Below are 21,683 nucleotides of genomic sequence, written 5' to 3'. Positions count from 1 at the left end.
GCGCAAGCGCGCGGACCAGGCGGTCAACTCAGTCGTGGGCCCACCCGAAACCAAGCGCCCACTACGCGCACGCGCGGCCCCCAGTCCCCGCCCCGTCCGGGTCTCGCCCGTCAGGGGCGGGGCGCTCTGGGGGCGGGTCTGCGGCACCGCCCGGGAAGCTGCGCGAGGCTGGGCGGCCGCCACCACATCCTCCTACTTCTTTTCCTCCTCCGAATCCAAGCGAGCCGAGCCGGGCCGGGGCAAAGCCTAGGGCTCCGAGGGCGCGGGCGGAGCGGGGCACAGAGTCATGGCGCACCAGACCGGCATCCACGGTGAGGGCGGATGGCGGACGGGCAGGGGGCCGAGGGTCAGTGCTCACGGCTGCGCCCCCTTGCTGGCTCTCGGCCCCTGTTTCTTCCCCGGCACCAGCCTGGGGAAGCTTCCTGTTCTCGTTTGCAGCCGTGGGTCGCCTGGGGTGGGCACATCTTGGTGGGATGCGGACTTAGACTGTGTATAGTTGAGGGTGGGCGTACATGTACGCACACAGCTGGGGTGGAAGTATCGGTGTTCCCATCTATGTATTTTTGCCTGTGTGTGCCCATCTTTGTATTTTTGTTCCTTTCTGGGGGTGGGTGTACCCGGATGTGCACATCTGAGGGAGTGTGCACGCATGTGCACTTGTCTTGTGTGTACAGTCCTGTGTGTGCACATCTGGATCTGACTGCTTGTGTACATCTAGTGCACATGCACTAATGGCTGATTGGACACTGTCGCATGGAATCATCTTTAGACATCAGTGTTTCGTGACTGTGTGCACATGTCTGTGGGTGTCTGTGTGCGTGTGCACAAGTTGGGTGCATTTCAGTGTTCATTTGTTACCATGGATGCATGTATGGCTCGTATTGGTTTGTGTCTGTATGAGGAGGGGGCCCTGACCTTGGGCTCTTCCTGGGACCCTCAAGAACTAGGCTGGGAAAAACCTGGGACAGGTTTTTTTCTAAGTGGGATGTGGAGAGTCGCCAATCTGACCTTGACCTCTGATCTCTCTGCCATTTTCCACTCTGATCTCCTGAGTCTGCCCCAGCCAGTGCTGGAAGGCTCCTGCTCCAAGCTGGAGGCAGGGAAGAGGGTCCTGACCCTAGAGATTCCAGGCCAGCTCCCCCCACCCCAAGCTTCTCCAGCCCAGAGCATCACCCTCCTCCCCCAAGGGGCCGGTTTCCTCCTTATACAGGATGGGGAAGAAGCAGTGGCCAGGAGCCAGGTGTCCTGACCCTACCTGGGCCTCAGTGTCTACCTGTGTCACTGGCCTGGGAGGGCTGCCTGGCCTGTGGGGAAGGCCCAGATAGCCCAGTGGTTTGGCTGTCAGCCACTCCTCCCACCACATCAGGATTCCCTGCCCTGGACCATCACCATCAACCAGCCTGACCGCCTGGATCTCTGCTTGTGGTTGTGGCCGCTTGGTGGCTGGCCCTGAGAGGGTTTCCCTGGCCACACCCCACAGGACCAGAAAAGGCAGGGGCCTGGGTCTGGGCCAGCCATTCTTCAAGAAGAGCTGGAGGGGCGGCTTCATGACTCAGCCCCACAGAAGGGAACAGCCCCTCACCGGACCTGCCCCTTCCTTCCCCTTTGTCTGATCATTGCTGCTGCCTCCAACTGAGAGGGGATCAGAAGTTAGGGCTCCTCCTCCCCACTCTAAGCTGACCGGTCCTGTGGCCTGGGCCCTTCCTCACTCCCTCATTTCCCATATGCTGCGATGGGCCTGCCTAGGGGAGTCTGAGGGCTGAGCCCCCTCCCAGCCCTCCTTCTGCCTGGGAGCAGCCCACTTCTTCCCATTTCTGTCCTGAGGAGGCGGCAGGAGAGATCACCCTGGATGCCCAGGTGCCAGCCCTGACCTGGCCATAGGTGTGGATCTGCTGCCTCAGAGCTGGGCAGGGGAGGGACCTGTAACCTGAGGCTTACTGGGAGGGGGGTGGGAGGTAAGGCAGTGGGGGGTGGGGGTGGGGGACATGAATCTTTGATGATAGAGGCTCAGGTGTCCCAGGCCTGGCCTCTGGATTATTGATGGTGACTGAGGAGGCAGGGAGGGGGATGTCTCTTCCACTACTGGGGTGTCACTTTGTCCTGGTAACACTAGAAGGGGCGTGTCAGCCTCTCCCTTGGGAGAGGTCTGAGCAGGTGGAAGTGACAGCTCAGCACGGTCCCGCCGTCATTACAGTAATAAAAATTAATAATTGCTGGGACTTCCCTGACGGTCCAGTGGTTAAGACTTCGCCTTCTGCTGCAGAGGGTGCAGGTTCATTCCCTGGTCGGGGAGCTAAGATCCCACATGCCTCAGGGCCAAAAAACCAAAACATAAAACAGAAACAATATTGTAACAAATTCAATTAATACTTTAGAAAAATGGTCCACATCAGAAAAAAATCTTAAAAAAATATTAGTAATTGTTACTAGGAGAGGCTCTAACCATGTGAGGGGTATTAGCTCCATGTTATAGATGAGTTTGAGGTTCAATGAGGTCAGAGGTCACAGATAGCTATGGGAAAGGTGGAGCCCCTGAGGTCAAGCTCTTCATCAGGGACCTGCTTGGGGTCCTCTGAGGGGCAGCTCTGTCCTGGCCCAGTGGGGCTGTGTCTCCATGCCATGCTGCTCTCAGCCCCAAGGGCCTGCCGGGCTTAGCTGGGACCCTGCCCACCCAGTGGCCTTGGAGGGTGGTACACAGCGTGAGGTCTCAGGCTCAGGGTCACCCTGCATGATGGGCACCTGAGGACATGACCAGAGTTTGTTTTCCTAAAGGCCCCCCCCCACCCCGCCCTCGAGCTGCCGGGTCTGGGCCCTATAAATATTCTCTGACCTCAGCCGTCCAGCTGTGTTCCTGCAGAATTCTCCTGACCCCTGGGCAGCCCCAAGGTCATGCTGGCCTGGCCCTGTGCACCCAGAGACCCAAGTAGGTCCTTCCCAACTTGGACCTTGGTTTCCCTCTCTGAACTACCAGTGGATCTGTGACTTCCATGGTTCCCTAGCTCTGACCATGATCCTCACTTCTGCACTTGGGTCCTTGGTCACTGGCTGTCACCTTTCAGCTCTGTGGCTCAGGGACCAAGACAGGGTCTGTTTTGAGGAGACCCTGAGAGTCACTCATCTTTCCAGCTGCCTGGGGGTGGAGGCTTATCGCCCCCTGGCAGGGCTGTGCCAGGGTTGGCCTGGCTCCCCAGGGCCTCTCAGGGTTAGGCAGCGTGGCTGGTGGGCTGGGGCTGGGTGTGCATGCATGTGTGTCAGTGTGTACCTCTGTATTTCTGTGTACACTTTGTACAGCCACTTGCCTGTACACACATGTTAGCCACGCTCTGCATTTGCCTGTGTGTGAATTTATTAGCACCCTAGGGACTGTATCTGTGTGTGTGTGTCTGTGTGTTTGCACGTTTAAATGTGTGTGTCCATTTATGTTAGACCAGCTGAGTGGTGTGTTCATATATGAGGGCGTTTGCATTTCTGTTCCTCTCTCTGTCCCATAGTGTTTATGTGTTTCGTTCACACATGCTGGACTGAGTATGTACCCATTGGCACGTGCAACATGCAATGCATGCGTGTGTGTATGCTTGTACATGTGTGAGTAGACATAGTGGGCAGTGCACATTGGGAGCATTTGTTCTTGTATTTCTGTCTGTGGACATGATGGTGCTGGGAGTGTCCCAGGCCAGCTCTGTGCTGGGCCTTCTTGGGGGGCAGGGGACAGGAGGGGGCCGTTCACTCTGGCTGGTTTGGCCTGTCCCAGAGCCCGCCCCATTCTCGGGTGGGCTGTCCCATCCCCGTGTGCCCTGTCAACAGAGCCATCCCAGCCAGCAGGCCGCCTGCCTGCCACCTCTGCTGGCTAAATTTGGGAGCTTGTGTTCAGCGGCTGTCTCAGGTTCCCAGTCACATGGGGGGCCGTATTTAACCCGGCTCCCAGCTCCGCCACCAGACCCCCAGGACAGAGCGGGCCCTGAGTGTGTTCCTGCCCACCGTGCTCCCTCTGTCTGCTCATCCTCCACCATGTTTCTTGTTCTGGTAGCTACCGAGGAGCTGAAGGAGTTCTTTGCCAAGGCGCGGGCTGGTTCTGTGCGGCTCATCAAAGTCGTCATTGAGGACGGTGAGTGCTTCCTACAGGCGAGGGTACAGGCTGGTGGCTGGACCCCGTTGCTTCTCTGGGAGGTGGGGGGACATTGGCCTCCAGCCCCCTCAGGACCTCAGTTTCCCATCTGAAAATGGGAGGTGTCTTGTAGGAGAGCGTTGGAGGTGGGCATGGTCATTCTGCCTGTTACACTGAGTAGGAAGCTGAAGCTGGGGGGATAGCAAGGAGAGCCCTCCCCGGGGGGTCCCGCCCAGCCTCCCCAGAGGCTCTGTAGTTGGCCGTTGGCCTAGTCAGGGGGCTGGGCTGGGTTAGGTAGGGTGGCAGGGGGTGAGTAAGGCCAGGCACTGCCCCGTGTGGCTAGTGCCACTCACCTCCCTGTGTGGTCGGCAAGCCTGGCCTCGCTTGGCCACTGGCTGGGGGAGATTCCTAAGGAGAAGCCAGGGCCCTGCCTTTGGGAAGTGCCCTCACAATGGGGAGAAGGGACTCGTGTCAGCCTCTTTGAGAGCAGGACTAGGGGATTCCGGGCTTGGCTAGGCCTTGACCTGGACCCGGGATACCTGGGGCTTCCGCAAGGGGAGGTGCTGGGGATATAGGGGTTGGGGGGGGCAGGTGAGCTTGAGCTGAGGCCTGAAGTGGGGAGGGGCTTTGAGGAGGTAGAGGATTAGACTGAGGCTTGGGGGGACTTGGGGTAGAGGAGTCCTGGGGTAGAGGACAGCTGAGGGGTTGGCCCTGGAAGTAAAGGGTACAGACTCCAGGACTGGGGGTGGGCCGGGCCGCCACGAATCCTTCCAGCCCTTCTTGGTAGCCATGCAGTAGTGGGCCCTTCTGGGGGCTCCCCGAATGGGCTTGGTGCCCAGCTGACTTTTCACACATTGAATTGGGTCAAAGCAGGGTCTGCCCAGACCCAGAATTCACCCCAGGCTTTAGGGCCAGAGTTGTGTTGGGCTTTGTCCAGGGTCCCCAAATTCAGATGCCCTCAGAGGCTGGGTCAGGGTCATTGGGGTAGGTCAGCCCCCTGGACCCCTCCAAAGAAGTAGACTCATGGACCCCAGTCCTCAGCCTTCCCTGTCGCCTCCCAGACAGGTCGTCCCTGTAGACGTTTAGCAGGAGGAGTCTCTAGGTGAGCCCTTACCTGCATTCAGCATTACAGCTGTGGGGGCACCTGGGAGTGCCCAGGAGGGTCCAGGCCTCCTGACAGGCAGCCATTGCCCAGCTCCCACTGAGTGTGGCTTGATCTGATTTTTCTAGAGAAGCCATGAATTCCACTTCTTATGTGAAACTTCCCAGTTTGAAAAATGTTGGCAACAAAGTAAACAACTCGGGCAGTGCTGTTGGGGTCCAGTCGGCCCGTGACTGCTGGTTTTCAGCCTTGATCCCATCTGAGCTCTGGGAGGATAGGTGAGGAGGCCAAGGCCAGAGGGAGGCGGCTGGGCTGGTATGCCTGGCTTGTTGGGACTCCTGGACAGCCAGGCCCCTTGCCCCCATCAGGAGGGCCTGGTGGTCAGGTGCCGGTACCCCCTGGCCAGGCGGTGATTGTCCCCTTGCCCCAGTTCTTCCTCTAGCCTGGGCCTGTGCACATCTGGGCTGGTGTTCGATGCCACACTAAGGCCCTGTGGGCTGATAGGTCAAGTGTATGTCCAGCCTCGATACCCCATTCAGCCACTCTGCACCAGCCAGGGAGGTGGCAGGCCTGGTCGGCCCCAGGCATTAAGAGGTTGGCTGCTTTTGATTTGTTACTTCCGGGGAAGCTGCAGCTGGTGGGGGGCAGCAGGGTAGCTGTTTATACAGTGTCTGGTAAGAGCCCCTGTCTCCCTCTTGCCCATGTGCCTTTGCGCCTGCAGATCCCTGTGGCCTGAGGCTGTGATCCCACTTCCCATAGCACATTTGTTCTGAGAAGGGTGTGCTGGGGGGTCTGCTGGAGCCCCAGGCTGAGGGAGGAGGGGGCAGGAGGTGGCCCAGTGGGGCTGTGTGCTGAGGAGCTGTGCGGTGGTTCTGAGTGTGTGGGTGTCTGTGAGGGGTCGCGTTGTCGAGGGCTGTGGGCATGTGGCTGTGTGTCTTGGCTACTCCTTGGCTCACCTGGCCTCTGCCCCCAGAGCAGCTCGTGCTGGGTGCCTCGAGGGAGCTGGTGGGCTGCTGGGACCAGGACTATGATGGGGCCGTGCTGCCGCTGCTGGATGCCCAGCAGCCTTGCTACCTGCTCTACCGCTTGGACACGCAGAACGCCCAGGGCTTCGAGTGGCTCTTCCTCGCCTGGTCACCTGATAATTCCCCTGTGAGTCCTAGGGACCCCTGCCCAGCCCCCAGATTGGAGGAGGGGGGAAGCTGGGTCTGATTGAGATAACACGGCCCTGCCCCAGAGAGTCTGAACGGGGGAGACATCAGATCCTGCACTAGAGAGTACGAGAGCAAGGGATGAGGTCCTGCGCTTGGAGCCTGGGGTCTCTGAGAGCGTCCAGCCAGATCAGCCTGACTCTGGAAGGCAGAGGTTGGGCTGGACAACGGCTCCCCCTGCTGCCTGAGCCACCCTACTGCAGCCTCGCCCCCTCTGCTGGGTGCTCTGCTGCGCCCTCTGCTGGGTGTGTGGGCCCAATGAGATGACCAGGTCCCCACCCAGAGGCTCTTGCCTGCTCCTGGACGGGCAGCCCTGCCTGGAGGGGTCTCATGGCTTGGCCCCCACCCTTCAGGTGCGGCTGAAGATGCTGTATGCAGCCACACGGGCCACAGTGAAGAAGGAGTTTGGGGGCGGCCACATCAAGGATGAGCTCTTCGGGACTGTGAAGGTAGGCCCCCTCCCCTGGGCGCCCCTCGCCCCCTTCAAGGCCAGGACCACTAGGTTGCGGTCATGGACCCACAGAGGGTGAGGTGTTATACAGGCTCACAGAGTAAGTGGGTGCCAGGCTTGGGGATGAGTAGGGAGGGCTGCGAGGGTCCAAGGTCTGCAAGCTGGGGTGCTTAGTGGGCTTCTGCCGGCCCACCCCAAGGTGCTTATTTACTCCTCTGCATCCACCGGCCAGGATGACCTCTCCTTTGCTGGGTACCAGAAGCACCTGTCATCCTGTGCGGCGCCTGCCCCGCTGACCTCGGCCGAGAGAGAACTTCAGCAGATCCGTATTAACGAGGTGGGTGCGCTGGACAGGGTGGGCAGAAGTCCTGGCCCGAGGCCCTCGAGGTCACGTCAGGCCCTGCTGGCCAAGCCTGTGCTCCCCAGGTGGGCTACACCCTGGTTTGGGCAGGTGAGGGCCTCGCTCAATGTTCACCTGTCCCCAGGTGAAGACAGAGATCAGTGTGGAGAGCAAACACCAGACCCTGCAGGGCCTGGCCTTCCCTCTGCAGCCTCAGGCCCAGCGGGCACTTCAGCAGCTCAGACAGAAGACGGTCAACTACATCCAGCTGGTGGGTGCGCGTTCCCTGCCCTAGGCACACACTCAGGGCGTGCTGCACCTCCACCCTGCTCCTGTGCACACGCATGAGCTCACGTCAGCTCACTCATGTACTGGTGGGAACACGCCGCCCTCCATCCCTACCCGTTCCCTACAGTCGCCACGTGTGGTGGCTGCACTCTGTTCCCCTGCCCTGCCCGGCCCCGGCTCACCCACAGGGACTCCTGTGAGACACTGTCCCTCAATCCGCCCTCCACGCTGCGTACACACATCACCCCTGGGTTCACCCCTCAGCTCTGAGCCCCTTCCTGTCCCAGACTCCCTCTGCAGCCCCCTGACCACCCCCTTTCCCCAGCCAGGGTCCCTCTGCCCCAGTGGTCCAGCCTGCCCCCTTTCAAGCAGAACGGGTCCTCAGCTCTGAGGATAGGCTGGCCCAAGGGTGATGCCTCCTTGAGGTGAAGGCCCTCCCCACTGTCCTGTCCATTGTCCTTGCTGGGACTTGCTCCTCTAGCAGAGTGTTCAAAGGGGCAGAGTTGGGGCTGCGCCCAGGAGTGGCCTCTTCAGAGGGACCCACATGGCAGGATGGGGGAGGGGAGCCCCGGGAGAGGGAGATGACAGCAGGTTCCCACCTCAGGGAATTCTTGTTGGCGAGGGTGGGCCTGGGCCCTCCCCCGCGCGGTGCCCTCACATCTCCCCCTGCCCCTCGGCAGAAGCTGGACCTGGAGCGGGAGACCATCGAGCTGGTACACACAGAGCCAACGGACGTGGCCCAGCTGCCATCACGGGTGCCCCGAGATGCCGCCCGCTACCACTTCTTCCTCTACAAGCACACCCATGAGGGTGACCCCCTGGAGTCTGTGGGTGAGTGGCCACAGCAGGGCCCCCGCGCTGGCCCACAGCTGGGTGGGCCGCCTGCAGGGGCCATGGGGCAGCAGGAGTCCCAGGCCCACCGCGGCTCACCTCCCTGTTCTCTGCAGTGTTCATCTACTCGATGCCCGGCTACAAGTGCAGCATCAAGGAGCGCATGCTCTACTCCAGCTGCAAGAGCCGCCTCCTCGATTCCGTGGAGCAGGACTTCCAGCTGGAGATCGCCAAGAAGGTGGGCGCCCATTCCCTAGGGCCTCGCCTCCCAGGGCTCTGTCACCCCACCCTCCACGTGGGGCATCAGGGTCCCGTGAGAATGGCAGAGCAGGGGCATTGTTGCCCTGTTGGTTGGATGGGGAGACTGAGGCCCAGGGGGTAGTGTGCATAGCCCAGGCTGCCCAGGTAACTGATGTCTTGGACAAGCCCCAGCTGTGACACCCATATCTCTCCTTTTCCTGGGTCTGGAAGGCAGGTAGGGGGTGACAAGGCCTGCACGGCAGCAGGCCCCAGGCTCTGTGCTCCTGGAGGTGCGTTTCAGGTGGGGATCTGAGAGGACACCCCAGGGCTAGAGTGAGAGAGATCAGGGGTGTGCCCCAGGAGTGGGGGTGACCAAGGGTGGTGTGTGTTAGGGCCCTCCACCCTTGGAGTGACCGACCACTGCTTTGCCCTGCACAGATTGAGATTGGCGATGGGGCGGAGCTGACGGCCAGCTTCCTCTATGACGAGGTGCACCCCAAGCAGCACGCCTTCAAGCAGGCCTTTGCCAAGCCCAAGGGCCCCGGGGGCAAGCGGGGCCACAAGCGCCTCATCCGTGGCCCCGGCGAGAATGGGGACGACAGCTAGGTGGCGGGACCCGAGCCCTGCTGGCATGTGGAACTGTGGGGCTGCCCCTACCCCACCCCCACCCCATCCCCGCAGCCACCTCCCTCCTTCCCAGCCTGGGCTCTGGGGTGGCCTCCTGTGGGCAGGAGGGCTGGTGAGTGAACATTCTTGCAGCTTCCGAGGACCACTGGGCTGGCATTTTGCGACCCTCCCCCTTTGCTGTTCCTGCCTCTCATCCATGTGCCCAGGGCATCTGGGGACCCTGCCCAGCTGGTTCAAGGGGCTGGGTGGGGGACCTGGCATGAACCTGGCCCCCAGGGGAACTGAGACTAGGGTCCCAGCATGGCCCAGAAGCCTTTGGCCACAAGGGGTGCGGTCATTTGGGGCTGGGGCAGGGGGTCATTGCAGGACGAGATGGTTGAATGCTGTATTTTTTAAAGAATAAAATATTTTTAAATCAACAGTTGAGTCTGGCCCTGAGGGACCGTCTCTGGCACCGGGAATGGGGAAGCCCTGAGCATAGAACTGTCCCCTCCCAATGCAGAAGGGGCCTGTTGGCCTGCTAGGTGGAGCCCCAGCCCTCCTGGCTGCAGATGTGTGGGAGAACCTGTGTTCCTGTGTACGAGGGCACAGCGTGGAGAGGCCGGCTTGTCGATGGGAGCTCCATCCAAGAGGCAGGCACACCTCTGCTGTGATATGGGGGATCTGGGTGGATCCGTTTTCTGTGGCTGCTGTAACAAAGTACCACAAACTTACTGGCTTAAAACTACACATTTATTCTCTCACAGTTCTTAAGTCTGAAATGAGTCTTACAGGGCTAACGTCACAGTTTTAGCAGGGCTGTTTGCTTCTGGAGGCCTCGGGGGAATCCATTTCCTCACCTTTTCCACCTTCTAGAGGCCGGTTGCATTCCTTGGCTTGTGGCCCCTCCATCTTCAAAGCCAGGGGCATAGCATCTTCTCTCTGATTCTGCTTCCCTCTGCTTCCGTTGCCACGTGGCCATCAGTAGTCAAATTCCCTCTGCCTCTGTCTTATAAGGACATTGTGATTGTATTCAGATAATCCAGAATACTCTGCCCATCTCAAGATCCTTAACTTAATCCCACCCGCAAAGTCTCTATCACATAAGGGAACATATTCACAGGTGCCGGGGATTAGGACATGGACCTCCTTGGGGGCCTGCCACACTGAGTAAGCTCTGCCCACTAGGTTTCCCGGCTGCCGTGGGGCTGAGGCATGGTGGCTGTTTCCTTGGACCTCTGGATCTTGGTGTCTCCAGCCCGTGTGTGCATGTGCAGACTTCACTGTCAGCTCATTGGCCCTCTCTTAGGTACCTGCGTTCTGCCCCGAAGGGCCTGGGTTTCTGGTCCCAGGGAGTCTGGGAGAATCTCCCTCAGGCTTGGGATTCAGCAGGAACCAGAACTTCATTCTCTGCCTCTGAGAAGTGGGTGGAAGACCCCTCCCATCCTGGGTGGGAGGTGTGCAGGGGTGGGGACATGTGGGGCCAATGATGGATTCAGCTGCTGGATGGGCACCGTCCTTTTTCTTGAGAGTGCACCTTGGGCTGGGACTCAGGGCAGTATTCTATCCCTGGGGCCTCTCTCAGCCCCTACTAAAGCCCTTATTTATTTATTTTTAAAATTAATTGACTTATTTATTTATTTTTGGCTGCGTTGGGTCTTCGTTGCTGTGCGTGGGCTTTCTCTGGTTGCGGCGGGCGGGGGCTACTCTTCGTTGCAGTGCACGGGCTTCTCACTGCAGCGGCTTCTCTTGTTGCGGAGCACGGGCTCTAGGCTCGCAGGCTTTAGGCTCGCGGGCTTCAGTAGTTGCAACACACAGGCTCAGTAGTTGTGGCTCATGGGCTCTAGAGCGCAGGCTTAGTAGTTGTGGCGCATGGACTTAGTTGCTCCAAGGCATGTGGGATCTTCCTGGACCAGGGCTCGAACCCATGTCCCCTGCATTGGCAGGCCGATTCTTAACCACTGCGCCACCAGGGAAGTCCTAAAGCCCTTAGAATTGTAGGGAGGAGAGCTGGAACCCTAGCCAGAACCCAGAGAAGGAGGCTGTCCTTTCCCACCCCAAACACTGGTTCTCAGGTGAGCAGGAAGACAATGCCATTGCCCTCAGACTGCTAAACCACCTGGGCCTGTGCACCAGCTGGACGCCTGGCAGCTTGGCACCTGCCTGCCATGACACCCATCCAGAGGTGGGCACAGAGAAGCTTCCCCCTCCCAGCAGAAGCCCTATTTGTTTGTTCATTCATTCACTTATTCATTTAACCATCACTCAGAAACACTCTCTGTGCCTGCCCAGGGCTGAGTGCTGGAGACCCATGGATTCAGCAAATATTGAGCACCTACTATGTGCCGGGTACTGTGCTGGGCTCTGGGGACACAGACAAAAAGATCCTTGCCCTCAAGTAGCTGACATTCCAGCAGAGGAATAAGAGAATATACAAGAAACCATGAAAAATCAGTATTACGGTGTGTTAGCAGGTAAAAACTGTTAAGGACAAATTACGTAAAAGAGCTCAGGAATACCCAATCTGGGGTAGGGGGTTTATAAGAATGTCAGAGAAGACCTCATTGAGAGGGTGATGTGTGAGCAGAGATGTAAAGGTGGTGAGGGAGGGGACCATGTGAGTATCTGGAAAAAGCTTCAAGACAGAGGGAACGGGGACGCCCTGGTGGACCAGCGGTTAAGACTCCATGCTCCCAATGCAGGGGGCCCAGGATTGATCCCTGGTCAGGGAACTAGATCCCTCATGCCGCAACTAAAAGATCCCACACGCCACAACGAAGATCCTGTGTGCCGCAACTAAGACCCAGCGCAGCCAAATAAATGAATGAATGAATGAATGAACAAACAGCACATTCAAAGGCCCTGGGGCACGAGAGTACATGGGTGTGTTCAAGCCACAGCTAGAAGGCCAGTGGCTGGAGACTGGTCAGGGAGGCAGTGGGAGGGCAGATACCATAGGACCTTGCTGGCTATGGTGTAGACTGGCTTTGACCCCAGAAAGGGCCATGGAGGCGTCTGAGCAGAGGAGGGACCGAATGTGACCTAGGGGTCTAATGAGAATAAGCTGTGGGGCTTGAGAGCAGAATCAGGACAGCCCGGAGGAGGCGATGACTGCGCTGGTCTAGACAAGAGGTGATGGTGGCTCAGACCAGGCTGGTGGATGTGAAGGTGGGGGGCAACGGGCAGATTCTGAACATGGAGCCAGCAGGACTTGCTGAGGGTCCCAGGTCACCTTGAGGCTTTGGGCCTGAGTGATCTGTTATGATTACCTGGGTCAGAAGGATCGTGTGAAAAGAGCCTCAGGGGAGGATGAGCCAGGAGGTCCCAGCTGGTCCAGCCATGGGGTTTGTGCTCTGACGGTGTGTTGGGAATGCAGAGGAGGCCCTGCTTCTAGAGGAAGCGGCAGCTGCAGTGGGGCAGGTGAGCCTGGGCAAGGCCAGTGCTGCCCCCCGACCCCGTACGCCAGGCCCGGCATGGCACACAGAGCCCTGGGGATGGGGCCGCAGGGCAGGAAAGGGCAGTGTGGGAGCTGCTGGCCTGAGAGTGCTGCCTGGGGGCAGGGGCTGAGCAGGCCCTGGCATGGGTGTCAGCAGCCCACCCAGGTCTGGCACTGCCCCTAATTCCACTCTCTCACTGACCTTAGACTGGGCTCTGGGTGGTTGTTTCTCCCCAGACTTCCCAGAGGACCGGTGTGAGGCCCACGTGGGATGTGGCGGATTCTTAGGACAGGCTGCGGAGAAGAGGGCGGGGGGAGAGTGGAAAGAGGAAGAGGTGAAGGGGCCGGCTGCCACCTGACTATGCAAATGGCCTCTGACTCATTGCATCCCCCCGACACCCCTGCCCTGGGCATGGGGTGGGGGAAGGAAGGGGGCTAGGTTATTGTGAAATTCTCACTTCCTCTGTTCCCCGAGCCATCACCACGGGAAGGGGCTGTGAGTGCGAAGCATCCTTCCCTGCAGCTGCTGCCTAGTCTGCCAGCCAGACCCTCTGGAGAAGCCCCCCTTCCCTGTCATGGTAGGACAGCGGCCCTCAGTCCCCAGGGAAGGGGACAGTGGGAAGTGGTAGGGAGAAAGGTGGGTTTGGTGGCTGCAATGGTGAAAGGGACAGTCACCCAGGTGGCCCTGGGGAAACTCACTGAACCCTGAAGACATCAGAGCAGAAGACCTTCTCTGAGCCATGAGACACAAACCCACTGCTTGGGTGAGGAGGCTGGGGCCTAGGGCTGTGCTCAGTGGTGGTGCTGGGCTGCGAGCAAGGGGACCCCCAGGCTGGGCCCTGTCTGCCCTTTGGTGCCTAGCCTCCCCTCCAATCCATTCTGACCCACAGCAGGTTGAGTGCTTGGGCTGGGTGAGGTGGGCAGAGGGGGAAAGAGCTGGGCAGTGCCCGCCCTGGCCAGGGCCCTGGGTGGTAGCCAGCCTGAGCCCCAGCAGGAGACCCTCATTCCCACCTCTTGGCCAAATGGAGAGGGAGGGCTGGGGGAAGCCTGGTAGAAAGCAGAGGGAGATTTTCAGGGGGCTGGAGGGAAGGGAAGATGCCTCCTTGCTCAGGAGGAAAGAGAAATGACCTCTGAGGAACGGAAGGAGAGAGTCGGGGAGAGCCTGGGGGGCCTGTTGACCACCTACTTGGCTCTCCTGTCCAGTTGGGGTTTGGTTGAGTGAAAGCTCTAGATCATGAGTCTGGATTTCAGGTCTCAGAACCAGTTCTGACTCCCCGTTCTGAGTCAAAGGCTGGGCCTCAGACCCAAGTCCAAGTTCCCTGTGGGCTTTGGAGGTGGGATGGGCACTGGGCAGAGAAACAGGAACCTCCCTGGAGGGCTGGGAGCCCTGCGGGAGACCCCGGCGGGGGGCGCAGGAGAGGTGGAGCTGGGGCCGTGCCCTCACACGGTGCCCACCCCGCAGGGCCCCTGCCGTGCCCGGCACCCCCTTTCTCTCCTGGTGCAGGCGGTGGCACTGGCTGCAGCCCTGGCCCAGGGCACCCTGCCTGCCTTCCTGCCCTGTGAACTCCAGCCCCACGGCCTGGTGAACTGCAACTGGTTGTTCCTGAAGTCTGTGCCACACTTCTCGGCTGCAGCGCCCCGGGCCAACGTCACCAGCCTCTCCTTGCTCTCCAACCGCATCCACCACCTCCATGACTCCGACTTCGCCCACCTGTCCAGCCTGCGGGTCCTCAACCTCAAGTGGAACTGCCCGCCGGCCGGCCTCAGCCCCATGCACTTCCCCTGCCACATGACCATCGAGCCCAACACCTTCCTGGCCGTGCCCACCCTCGAGGAGCTGCACCTGAGCTACAACGGCATCACGACCGTGCCCGCCCTGCCCAGGTCCCTCGTGTCCCTGTCGCTGAGCCACACTAACATCCTGGTGCTAGACCCCACCCACTTCGCCGGCCTACACGCCCTGCGCTTTCTGTACATGGACGGCAACTGCTACTACAAGAACCCCTGCCACCGGGCACCGGAGGTGGCCCCGGGCGCCCTCCTTGGCCTGGGCAACCTCACGCACCTGTCGCTCAAGTACAACAACCTCACGGAGGTGCCCCGCCTCCTGCCCCCCAGCCTGGAGACCCTGCTGTTGTCCTATAACCACATTGTCACCCTGGCGCCCGAGGACCTGGCCAATCTGACCGCCCTGCGCGTGCTCGACGTGGGTGGGAACTGCCGCCGCTGTGACCATGCCCGCAACCCCTGCATGGAGTGTCCGAAGCACTTCCCCAAGCTGCACCCCGACACCTTCAGCCACCTGAGCCGCCTCGAAGGCCTGGTGTTGAAGGACAGTTCTCTCTACAGACTGGACAACAGATGGTTCCGTGGCCTGGGCAGGCTCCAAGTGCTAGACCTGAGTGAGAACTTCCTCTATGACTGCATCACCAAGACCACAGCCTTCCGGGGCCTGGCCCGGCTGCGCAGGCTCAATCTGTCCTTCAATTACCACAAGAAGGTGTCCTTCGCCCACCTGCACCTGGCGCCCTCCTTCGGGGGCCTGCTCTCCCTGAAGGAGCTGGACATGCATGGCATCTTCTTCCGCTCGCTCAGCGAGACCACGCTACAGCCGCTGACCCACCTGCCCATGCTCCAGATTCTGCGTCTGCAGATGAACTTCATCAACCAGGCCCAGCTCAGCATCTTCGGGGCCTTCCCGGGCCTGCTCTACGTGGACCTGTCGGACAACCGCATCAGTGGAGCTGTGAGGCCGGCAGCCACCTTGGGGGAGGCGGATGGTGGGCCGAAGGTCTGGCTGCCATCCAGGGACCTCGCTCCAGGCCCACTGGCCACCCTCAGCTTGGAGGACTTCATGCTAAGCTGCAAGAACTTCAGCTTCACCTTGGACCTGTCACGGAACAACCTGGTGACGATCCAGCCAGAGATGTTTGCCCGCCTCTCGCGCCTCCAATGCCTGCGCCTGAGCCACAACAGCATCTCACAGGCGGTCAACGGCTCGCAGTTCGTGCCGCTGACCAGCCTGCGGATGCTGGACCTGTCCCACAACAAGCTGGACCTGTACCACGGGAGCTCATTCACGGAGCTGCCGCGACTGGAGGCGCTGGACCTCAGCTACAACAGCCAGCCTTTCAGCATGCAGGGCGTGGGCCACAATCTCAGCTTCGTGGCCCAGCTGCACTCCCTGCGCTACCTCAGCCTGGCGCACAACGACATCCATAGCCGTGTGTCCCAGCAGCTCTGCAGCGCCTCGCTGCAGGCCCTGGACTTCAGTGGCAATGCCCTGAGCCAGATGTGGGCTGAGGGAGACCTCTATCTCCGCTTCTTCCAAGGCCTGAGAAGCCTGGTCCTGCTGGACCTGTCCCAGAACCGCCTGCATACCCTCCTGCCACGCACCCTGGACAACCTCCCCAAGAGCCTGAAGCTGCTGCGTCTCCGTGACAATAACCTGGCCTTCTTCAACTGGAGCAGCCTGGCCCTCCTGCCCCAGCTGGAAACACTGGACCTGGCGGGAAACCAGCTGAAGGCCCTGAGCAATGGCAGCCTGCCGTCTGGTACCCGGCTCCGGAAGCTGGACCTCAGCGGCAACAGCATCGGCTTCGTGACCCCCGGCTTCTTTGATCTCGCCAAGCGGCTGGAAGAGCTCAACCTCAGTGCCAACGCCCTCAAGACGGTGGACCCCTCCTGGTTTGGCTCCCTAGCGGGCACCCTGAAAATCCTAGATGTGAGCACCAACCCGTTGCACTGTGCCTGTGGGGCGGCCTTCGTGGATTTCCTGCTGGAGGTGCAGGCTGCCGTGCCCGGGCTGCCCAGCCGAGTCAAGTGTGGCAGTCCGGGCCAGCTCCAGGGCCGCAGCATCTTCGCACAGGACCTGCGCCTCTGCCTGGACGAGGCCCTCTCCTGGGACTGTTTTGGCCTCTCCCTGATGGTGGTGGCCCTGGGCCTGGCTGTGCCCATGCTGCACCACCTCTGCGGCTGGGATCTCTGGTACTGCTTCCACCTGTGCCTGGCCTGGCTGCCCCGGCGGGGGCAGCGGCGGGGTGCAGATGCCCTGTTCTACGATGCCTTCGTGGTCTTTGACAAGGCGCAGAGCGCAGTGGCCGACTGGGTGTACAACGAGCTGCGGGTGCAGCTGGAGGAGCGCCGTGGGCGCCGGGCACTCCGCCTGTGCCTGGAGGAGCGTGACTGGCTACCCGGCAAGACGCTCTTTGAGAACCTGTGGGCCTCGGTCTACAGCAGCCGCAAGACCCTGTTTGTGCTGGCCCACACGGACCGGGTCAGCGGCCTCTTGCGTGCCAGCTTCCTGCTGGCCCAGCAGCGCCTGCTGGAGGACCGCAAGGACGTCGTGGTGCTGGTGATCCTGCGCCCTGACGCCTACCGCTCCCGCTACGTGCGGCTGCGCCAGCGCCTGTGCCGCCAGAGCGTCCTCCTCTGGCCCCACCAGCCCAGTGGCCAGGGCAGCTTCTGGGCCCAGCTGGGCACAGCCCTGACCAGGGACAACCGCCATTTCTACAACCGGAACTTCTGCCGGGGCCCCACGACAGCCGAATAGCACAGAGCAGCAGCCCAGCATGTCTCATCCCCCCCCTCTACTTGCCTCTCTGCCCAGGATGCCCCAACCTGCCTTGCTCTGCGAGACCACTGCTCTGCCTCCCCCTCCCCCCAGCCCCCTGGCATATAGCAGGTACTTAATAAATGCTACCGGAGGGCCAACAGCTAACCCTGAGCTCACTGGAGGTGTGAGTGGGAGGAAAAGGGGAGAATTCTCCAGGCCTTCCTAAAATGAAGGGGAGCAAGAGGTGATTTGGGGGTAATTGCCATGGAGAAAAAGAGAGGGCCCACGGGGCGTGGGTCCGCAGGGGAGCGAAGATGCTAAGGGCAATTAGTGTTCACTGGCATCTTTTCAGGGGAGTCTGAGGAAGACCACCGAGTGTGGCCTTGGTCTTTCCCAGAGAGCAGGCTGGGTCTTCTGCCCCTGTCAACCCCTCCCCAGATGCCCAGTCCTACCGAGCTCAGCATTCCTCTGGAACTGATCTCAGGATCTGCCTCCTTCACCAGCTGGAACTGAAGCTGCCTCAAGGGCAGAGAACCTGCAGGCCCCCTTCATTTCTGACTGGCGCCAGATTCCTTGGAGGCGGTGGCCCTGGGGAATGTTCATTCCTAAGGAGATGGGGAAGATTTGAGGCAAGTTCAGAGGGGTGATTGTGCCCTCTGGTGGCCATGTCTGTGCTGCACCCAGGAGGCTGGTCCAGGCTGGGGAGAGGAAGGCCTGCGTGTGAATCCTGGCAGCAGCGAGCTGAGAGTCAGGGAAGGTTCTAGGGTGAGCTCACAATCCATCCCTTTCTGTTTCCACCTAGAGCACATGCTCAGTCTCTCTGTTCTGACATCAAATGGACACCTAGATGAGCCGCCACCTCTCACAGCTGATTGCACTTAGGTGAGAGTTGCAGCCAGGATGGAGTATGTGTTTCTAGTTTTGATACTAGATTTCAGTGTAGATTTTGGGATACTGCCAGGAGCCTTGATGCCCACATGCCCAGTGTTTGGAGGCAGCCTGTTCACGGTCTCCACAAGTGTTTGGGGAGTTGTGGGTCCTGTCAGGCCCAGAGTTCTTGTGGTGCTTTGCTCAGGCCAGCTGCCTCACCATCCCCACAAGTAAATCTGCCCTTTGAGGAGCAGAGGAGACACCTGCAGCCTCTCAGTCAGAGCTGGGGCCTGGGGCGGTGGGAGAGTGGAACCAGCTGAGCTGGCCCAGGCCAGTTTGGGGCAGCTCAGGGGCTCAGGGCCTCTGGGCTGGAAGGTTGGAGCTCATGCAGACTTGGTTAATCTTGCAGCCCTGGTGGAGCTGGGAGGCTGCTTTTGCCCTCCCTCCAGGCCACAGCTGGGAGAGAAGTATAGGTTTCCTTCTCCTTTCTGACCTGGGTATAGGGGCTCCTGCAGGGGGCTGGCATCCCCTATTATCTGCCTGCCTGAAAGAAAGAGAGAGGAGGATCTCTGACCCACCTATCAGAAACCCCACAAGGGCCCTGACCCAATCCGGCTTCTGGAAGGGCAGGCTGAAGTTATAGCATGGCCCCATGAGCTTCCGTGGCCCATGCCTGGGGAGAAAAGAAAACAGGAACCATCCTTACCCCAGGCTGGAGTCTTGGGGGAGGCCCCTGCTGAGTGGCTCTGAGACCTCTCTGGCAACATCTGGAGCAGGAGCAGGAGGCAGGGCCCTGTCCAGGGCACCACGTTTTGCATGTGGGAAGCACGATTTGCCTGTCTCAGACCAACAGAGTCTGCCCTCGGGTAGCTCCCAGCTAGAGCCTCCACATACACGGTCACTCACTCACGCTCCCAGACCTGGTTCTTTTGGGGCTGAGGATTCAGAAGAAGAGCATTTTGGAGATGAAGCATGGGGGCTATGGTAGGAGCACTGTTGGGCTCCGCTTAAGTGAGTCTACGGGTCCATGGTGCTTGGTTCAATCTGCAGCGAAAGGCTCTGCTGCTGTCTACGGCGTCGGGGACAGAGCCACTAACCCAGGCCCCACAGGGGGCGCTAGGAGCTGGGCAGGAGATACGGTGGTCGGGAAGGTTGCTCTTGGCTGGCTCCCAGCCCTCTCCTCCACACTGCTGGACATCCTCGACACTGCCCACAATGCAGCTCTGCAAGGCTGTGGAAGAGATGGGCCTCAGGTCAGGTTACCTGGGGCGATCACCAGCTCTGCCATTTGGGTTATCCTGTGCAGGTGACCTCCCTTGCAGAGCCTGTTTGCTCATCTGAAAATGGGGATGGCCAGAGTTACTCTGCAGGCTGTTACAAGGGTTTGTGGTAATGTATGTAAAGTCTGGGAAACCTAGCGGGTCCTTGGTGGTCATTATTAGGTAAGGGACTCATGCTGAGGACAACTAGCTGATGTGGCTTCGAGATTTTCTCTCTCCACCCAGAGATGGATCCTCCTGAATCAGGGCCCCTGCCCAGAGCACTGAACGGGGTTTGGAGGCAAATGTGGTTGAATCGGAGGCTCGTGAAGCTGGGAGGAGGACCGGGGTGCCTGCGGACCCTGGTGTTTCCTCCTTGTGCTTCTTTGCTGTTGGGGAGCAGTGTGTGCTAGACAAGTAGAGGGCATGAGACTTAGGACAACTTGACGGGAAGAAATGTAAATGTAAGGAAATGCTACCTGCTAAGATTCTAAGCTACAGCTCTCCCTTTCCGCTCTAAGACATTTTATTTAACACCCTAGGCTTCTAAATATTCTTGGGAAACTTCCGTGACATCATACATTTTCACACTTGGATTCTTATTAGAAGCCAAGCTTCTCCTGTGTAAGCAGTTGATAAATCCATCCGCTCCCTCCAGAACATTCCATCATCCTTTGTTCTCATAACCACCAGCAGCAAGGAGGAGTTGAGCTCATGACCTTGTTGACCCAGCTGGCTCTGAGTTTTAATGAGAAGGAAGGTGGGTCTCGTTAAGCGTTCAGGGAGAAACACGACCCAAGGTAGAGGGGAAACCACACTGGGCGGAAAGGAGGTGGAGGGAGTTCCAGGCGTGGGAACGTGGCGGACAATGGAAAGGCCCTGATGGCTCTCGTGAAGTAACAGAGCTGGGAAGGCTGAGTGAGGCATGTTTCCTGAGCAGAAAGGAACCGCGTGGTTTTTCCAAGGGGACGTGACTTCCATCACGCCCAGCGGCCTGCCCAGGTGTGTGGCTTTATCTGATGGGACCAGGACTCAGCGAGCTCTCTCAGTGCCTGGGCTGATTAGGGGCGTGGGGCCACCCCCAGCCGCCCCTGGAGCTGAGAGAGGCCAGTGAGGCCGGGAGGCTCCGTGTCCTCCGGCTGCTTGGTTGAGCTTCGGCTCACCTATTCTTTCTGGTAAAGTAGCCTTGGGTGTTCTCACTGGTCCCTATTATGAGCTGAATGTTTGTCCTCCCATCGGTTGAAGCAATAACCCCCAGGTGATGGCGTTTGGAGGTGGGGCCTTTGGAAGGTAATTAGATTTAGATTAGGGCAGGAGGTGGGCCCCTTGTGGTGGGATTAGTGGTTTTATAAGAAGAGGAAGGGGGAAAGGTCATGTGCATTTATAGTGAGAAAGCAGCTGCGTGCAGGCCAGGGAGAGGGCTGGCACCAGGAACTGAATCTGCTGGTACCTTGACCCGCGACTTCCAGTCTCCAGAACAGTGAGAAACAAATGTTTGTTGTTTAAGCCCCGCAGTCTGTGGTGTTTCGTTACAGCTGAGACAGTCCCCTTTCGTTCACTCTGCACATTTGCTCAATGTCCACTGTGTGTGTCAGGTACTGTGCACGGCATTGGGGAGAGAGAAGCAAGGAGAACGACAGGGGAGCGGTCAACAGGGGTGGTGACCAAGGCTTTGAAGGGAAGCCTTGGGGGGGGAGGCCAAGTGATGGTGAGAACACAGGAGGGGCTGCCTTAGTCCGGGGCCTCAGGGAAGGTCTCCTCGCGGACCCTTGTCCTGTGTGAAGAGAGGCATCCATACCACGATCCAGGGAAGCAAAATCCAGGAGAGAAACAACGGCTAACAACACCAAGGTCTGGAAGCTGGTGAGAACGTCCGTGGGTGTTTGAGGCCCAGGAGTATGTTTCCACACGTGAGGCAGAGCGAACAGATTGGGGTGGGATGGGAGATGAGGTTGCAAAGCTGGATGGGATCCTGATCCCAGAGAATGTCATCAGTCTGTGTGACAATCTAGAATTTAATGAGTGCGATTCGAAGACCCAGAAAAATTTTCTACAGGGGAGGGACAGGATGTGATATATATATTTGTTTTTTAGGCTGCACTGCACGGGATCCTAGTTCCCCAAACAGGGATCAAACCCGGGCTCCGTCAGTGTAAGCGCCGAGTCCTAACCACTGGACCACCACGGAACCCCGTTTTTTTAAAAAGCTCTCTCAGGCTGCTGTGTGGGGTAGAGGCTGGGGCGGGTGCCAGGATGATGGTGGCATGAGCAGGATGGTAGCAGTGGGAGGTGACAGGAAGTGGCCTGGCCTGAGGTGTATCTTCGAGGTAAAACGTACACGACTCACTAACAGTGTCACGCGTGGGCAAGACAGAGTTGTTTTCCACAT

At 59.3% G+C, this 21,683-nt stretch overlaps 1 protein-coding gene across 2 annotated transcripts; it reads left to right on the top strand.

Annotated features, from left to right (window-relative positions):
- The first annotated feature begins 139 nt into the window (after positions 1–139).
- Positions 140–17,257, top strand: LOC133095476 (twinfilin-2). Of its 2 annotated transcripts, none has more exons than XM_061196924.1 (9): positions 140–311; positions 4,028–4,105; positions 6,181–6,359; positions 6,772–6,867; positions 7,102–7,206; positions 7,355–7,480; positions 8,178–8,328; positions 8,445–8,566; positions 14,073–17,257. In XM_061196924.1, the coding sequence occupies exons 1-9, from the start codon at positions 287–289 to the stop codon at positions 17,160–17,162; spliced, it is 3,972 nt and encodes a 1,323-aa protein (XP_061052907.1). In that variant the 5' UTR covers positions 140–286; the 3' UTR covers positions 17,163–17,257. The 2 variants fall into 2 exon arrangements, with proteins under 2 accessions (XP_061052907.1, XP_061052908.1); XM_061196925.1 differs by lacking the exon at positions 14,073–17,257 and adding an exon at positions 9,007–9,616.
- The last annotated feature ends 4,426 nt before the right edge of the window (positions 17,258–21,683 follow it).

Source organism: Eubalaena glacialis, chromosome 7 (assembly GCF_028564815.1).
Source record: "Eubalaena glacialis isolate mEubGla1 chromosome 7, mEubGla1.1.hap2.+ XY, whole genome shotgun sequence".
NCBI lineage: Eukaryota > Metazoa > Chordata > Mammalia > Artiodactyla > Balaenidae > Eubalaena > Eubalaena glacialis.
The sequence above is the reverse complement of the archived record's forward strand: the minus strand, read 5'-3'. Positions and strand labels throughout refer to the sequence as shown.

Coding starts and splice junctions, on each gene's coding strand:
- LOC133095476 (XM_061196924.1), top strand. CDS start 287: ATGGCGCACCAGACCGGCATCCACG. Junction 6,360..6,771: donor GGTCACCTGATAATTCCCCT/GTGAGTCCTAGG, acceptor CCCACCCTTCAG/GTGCGGCTGAAGATGCTGTA. Junction 8,567..14,072: donor AGCTGGAGATCGCCAAGAAG/GTGGGCGCCCAT, acceptor CCCACCCCGCAG/GGCCCCTGCCGTGCCCGGCA.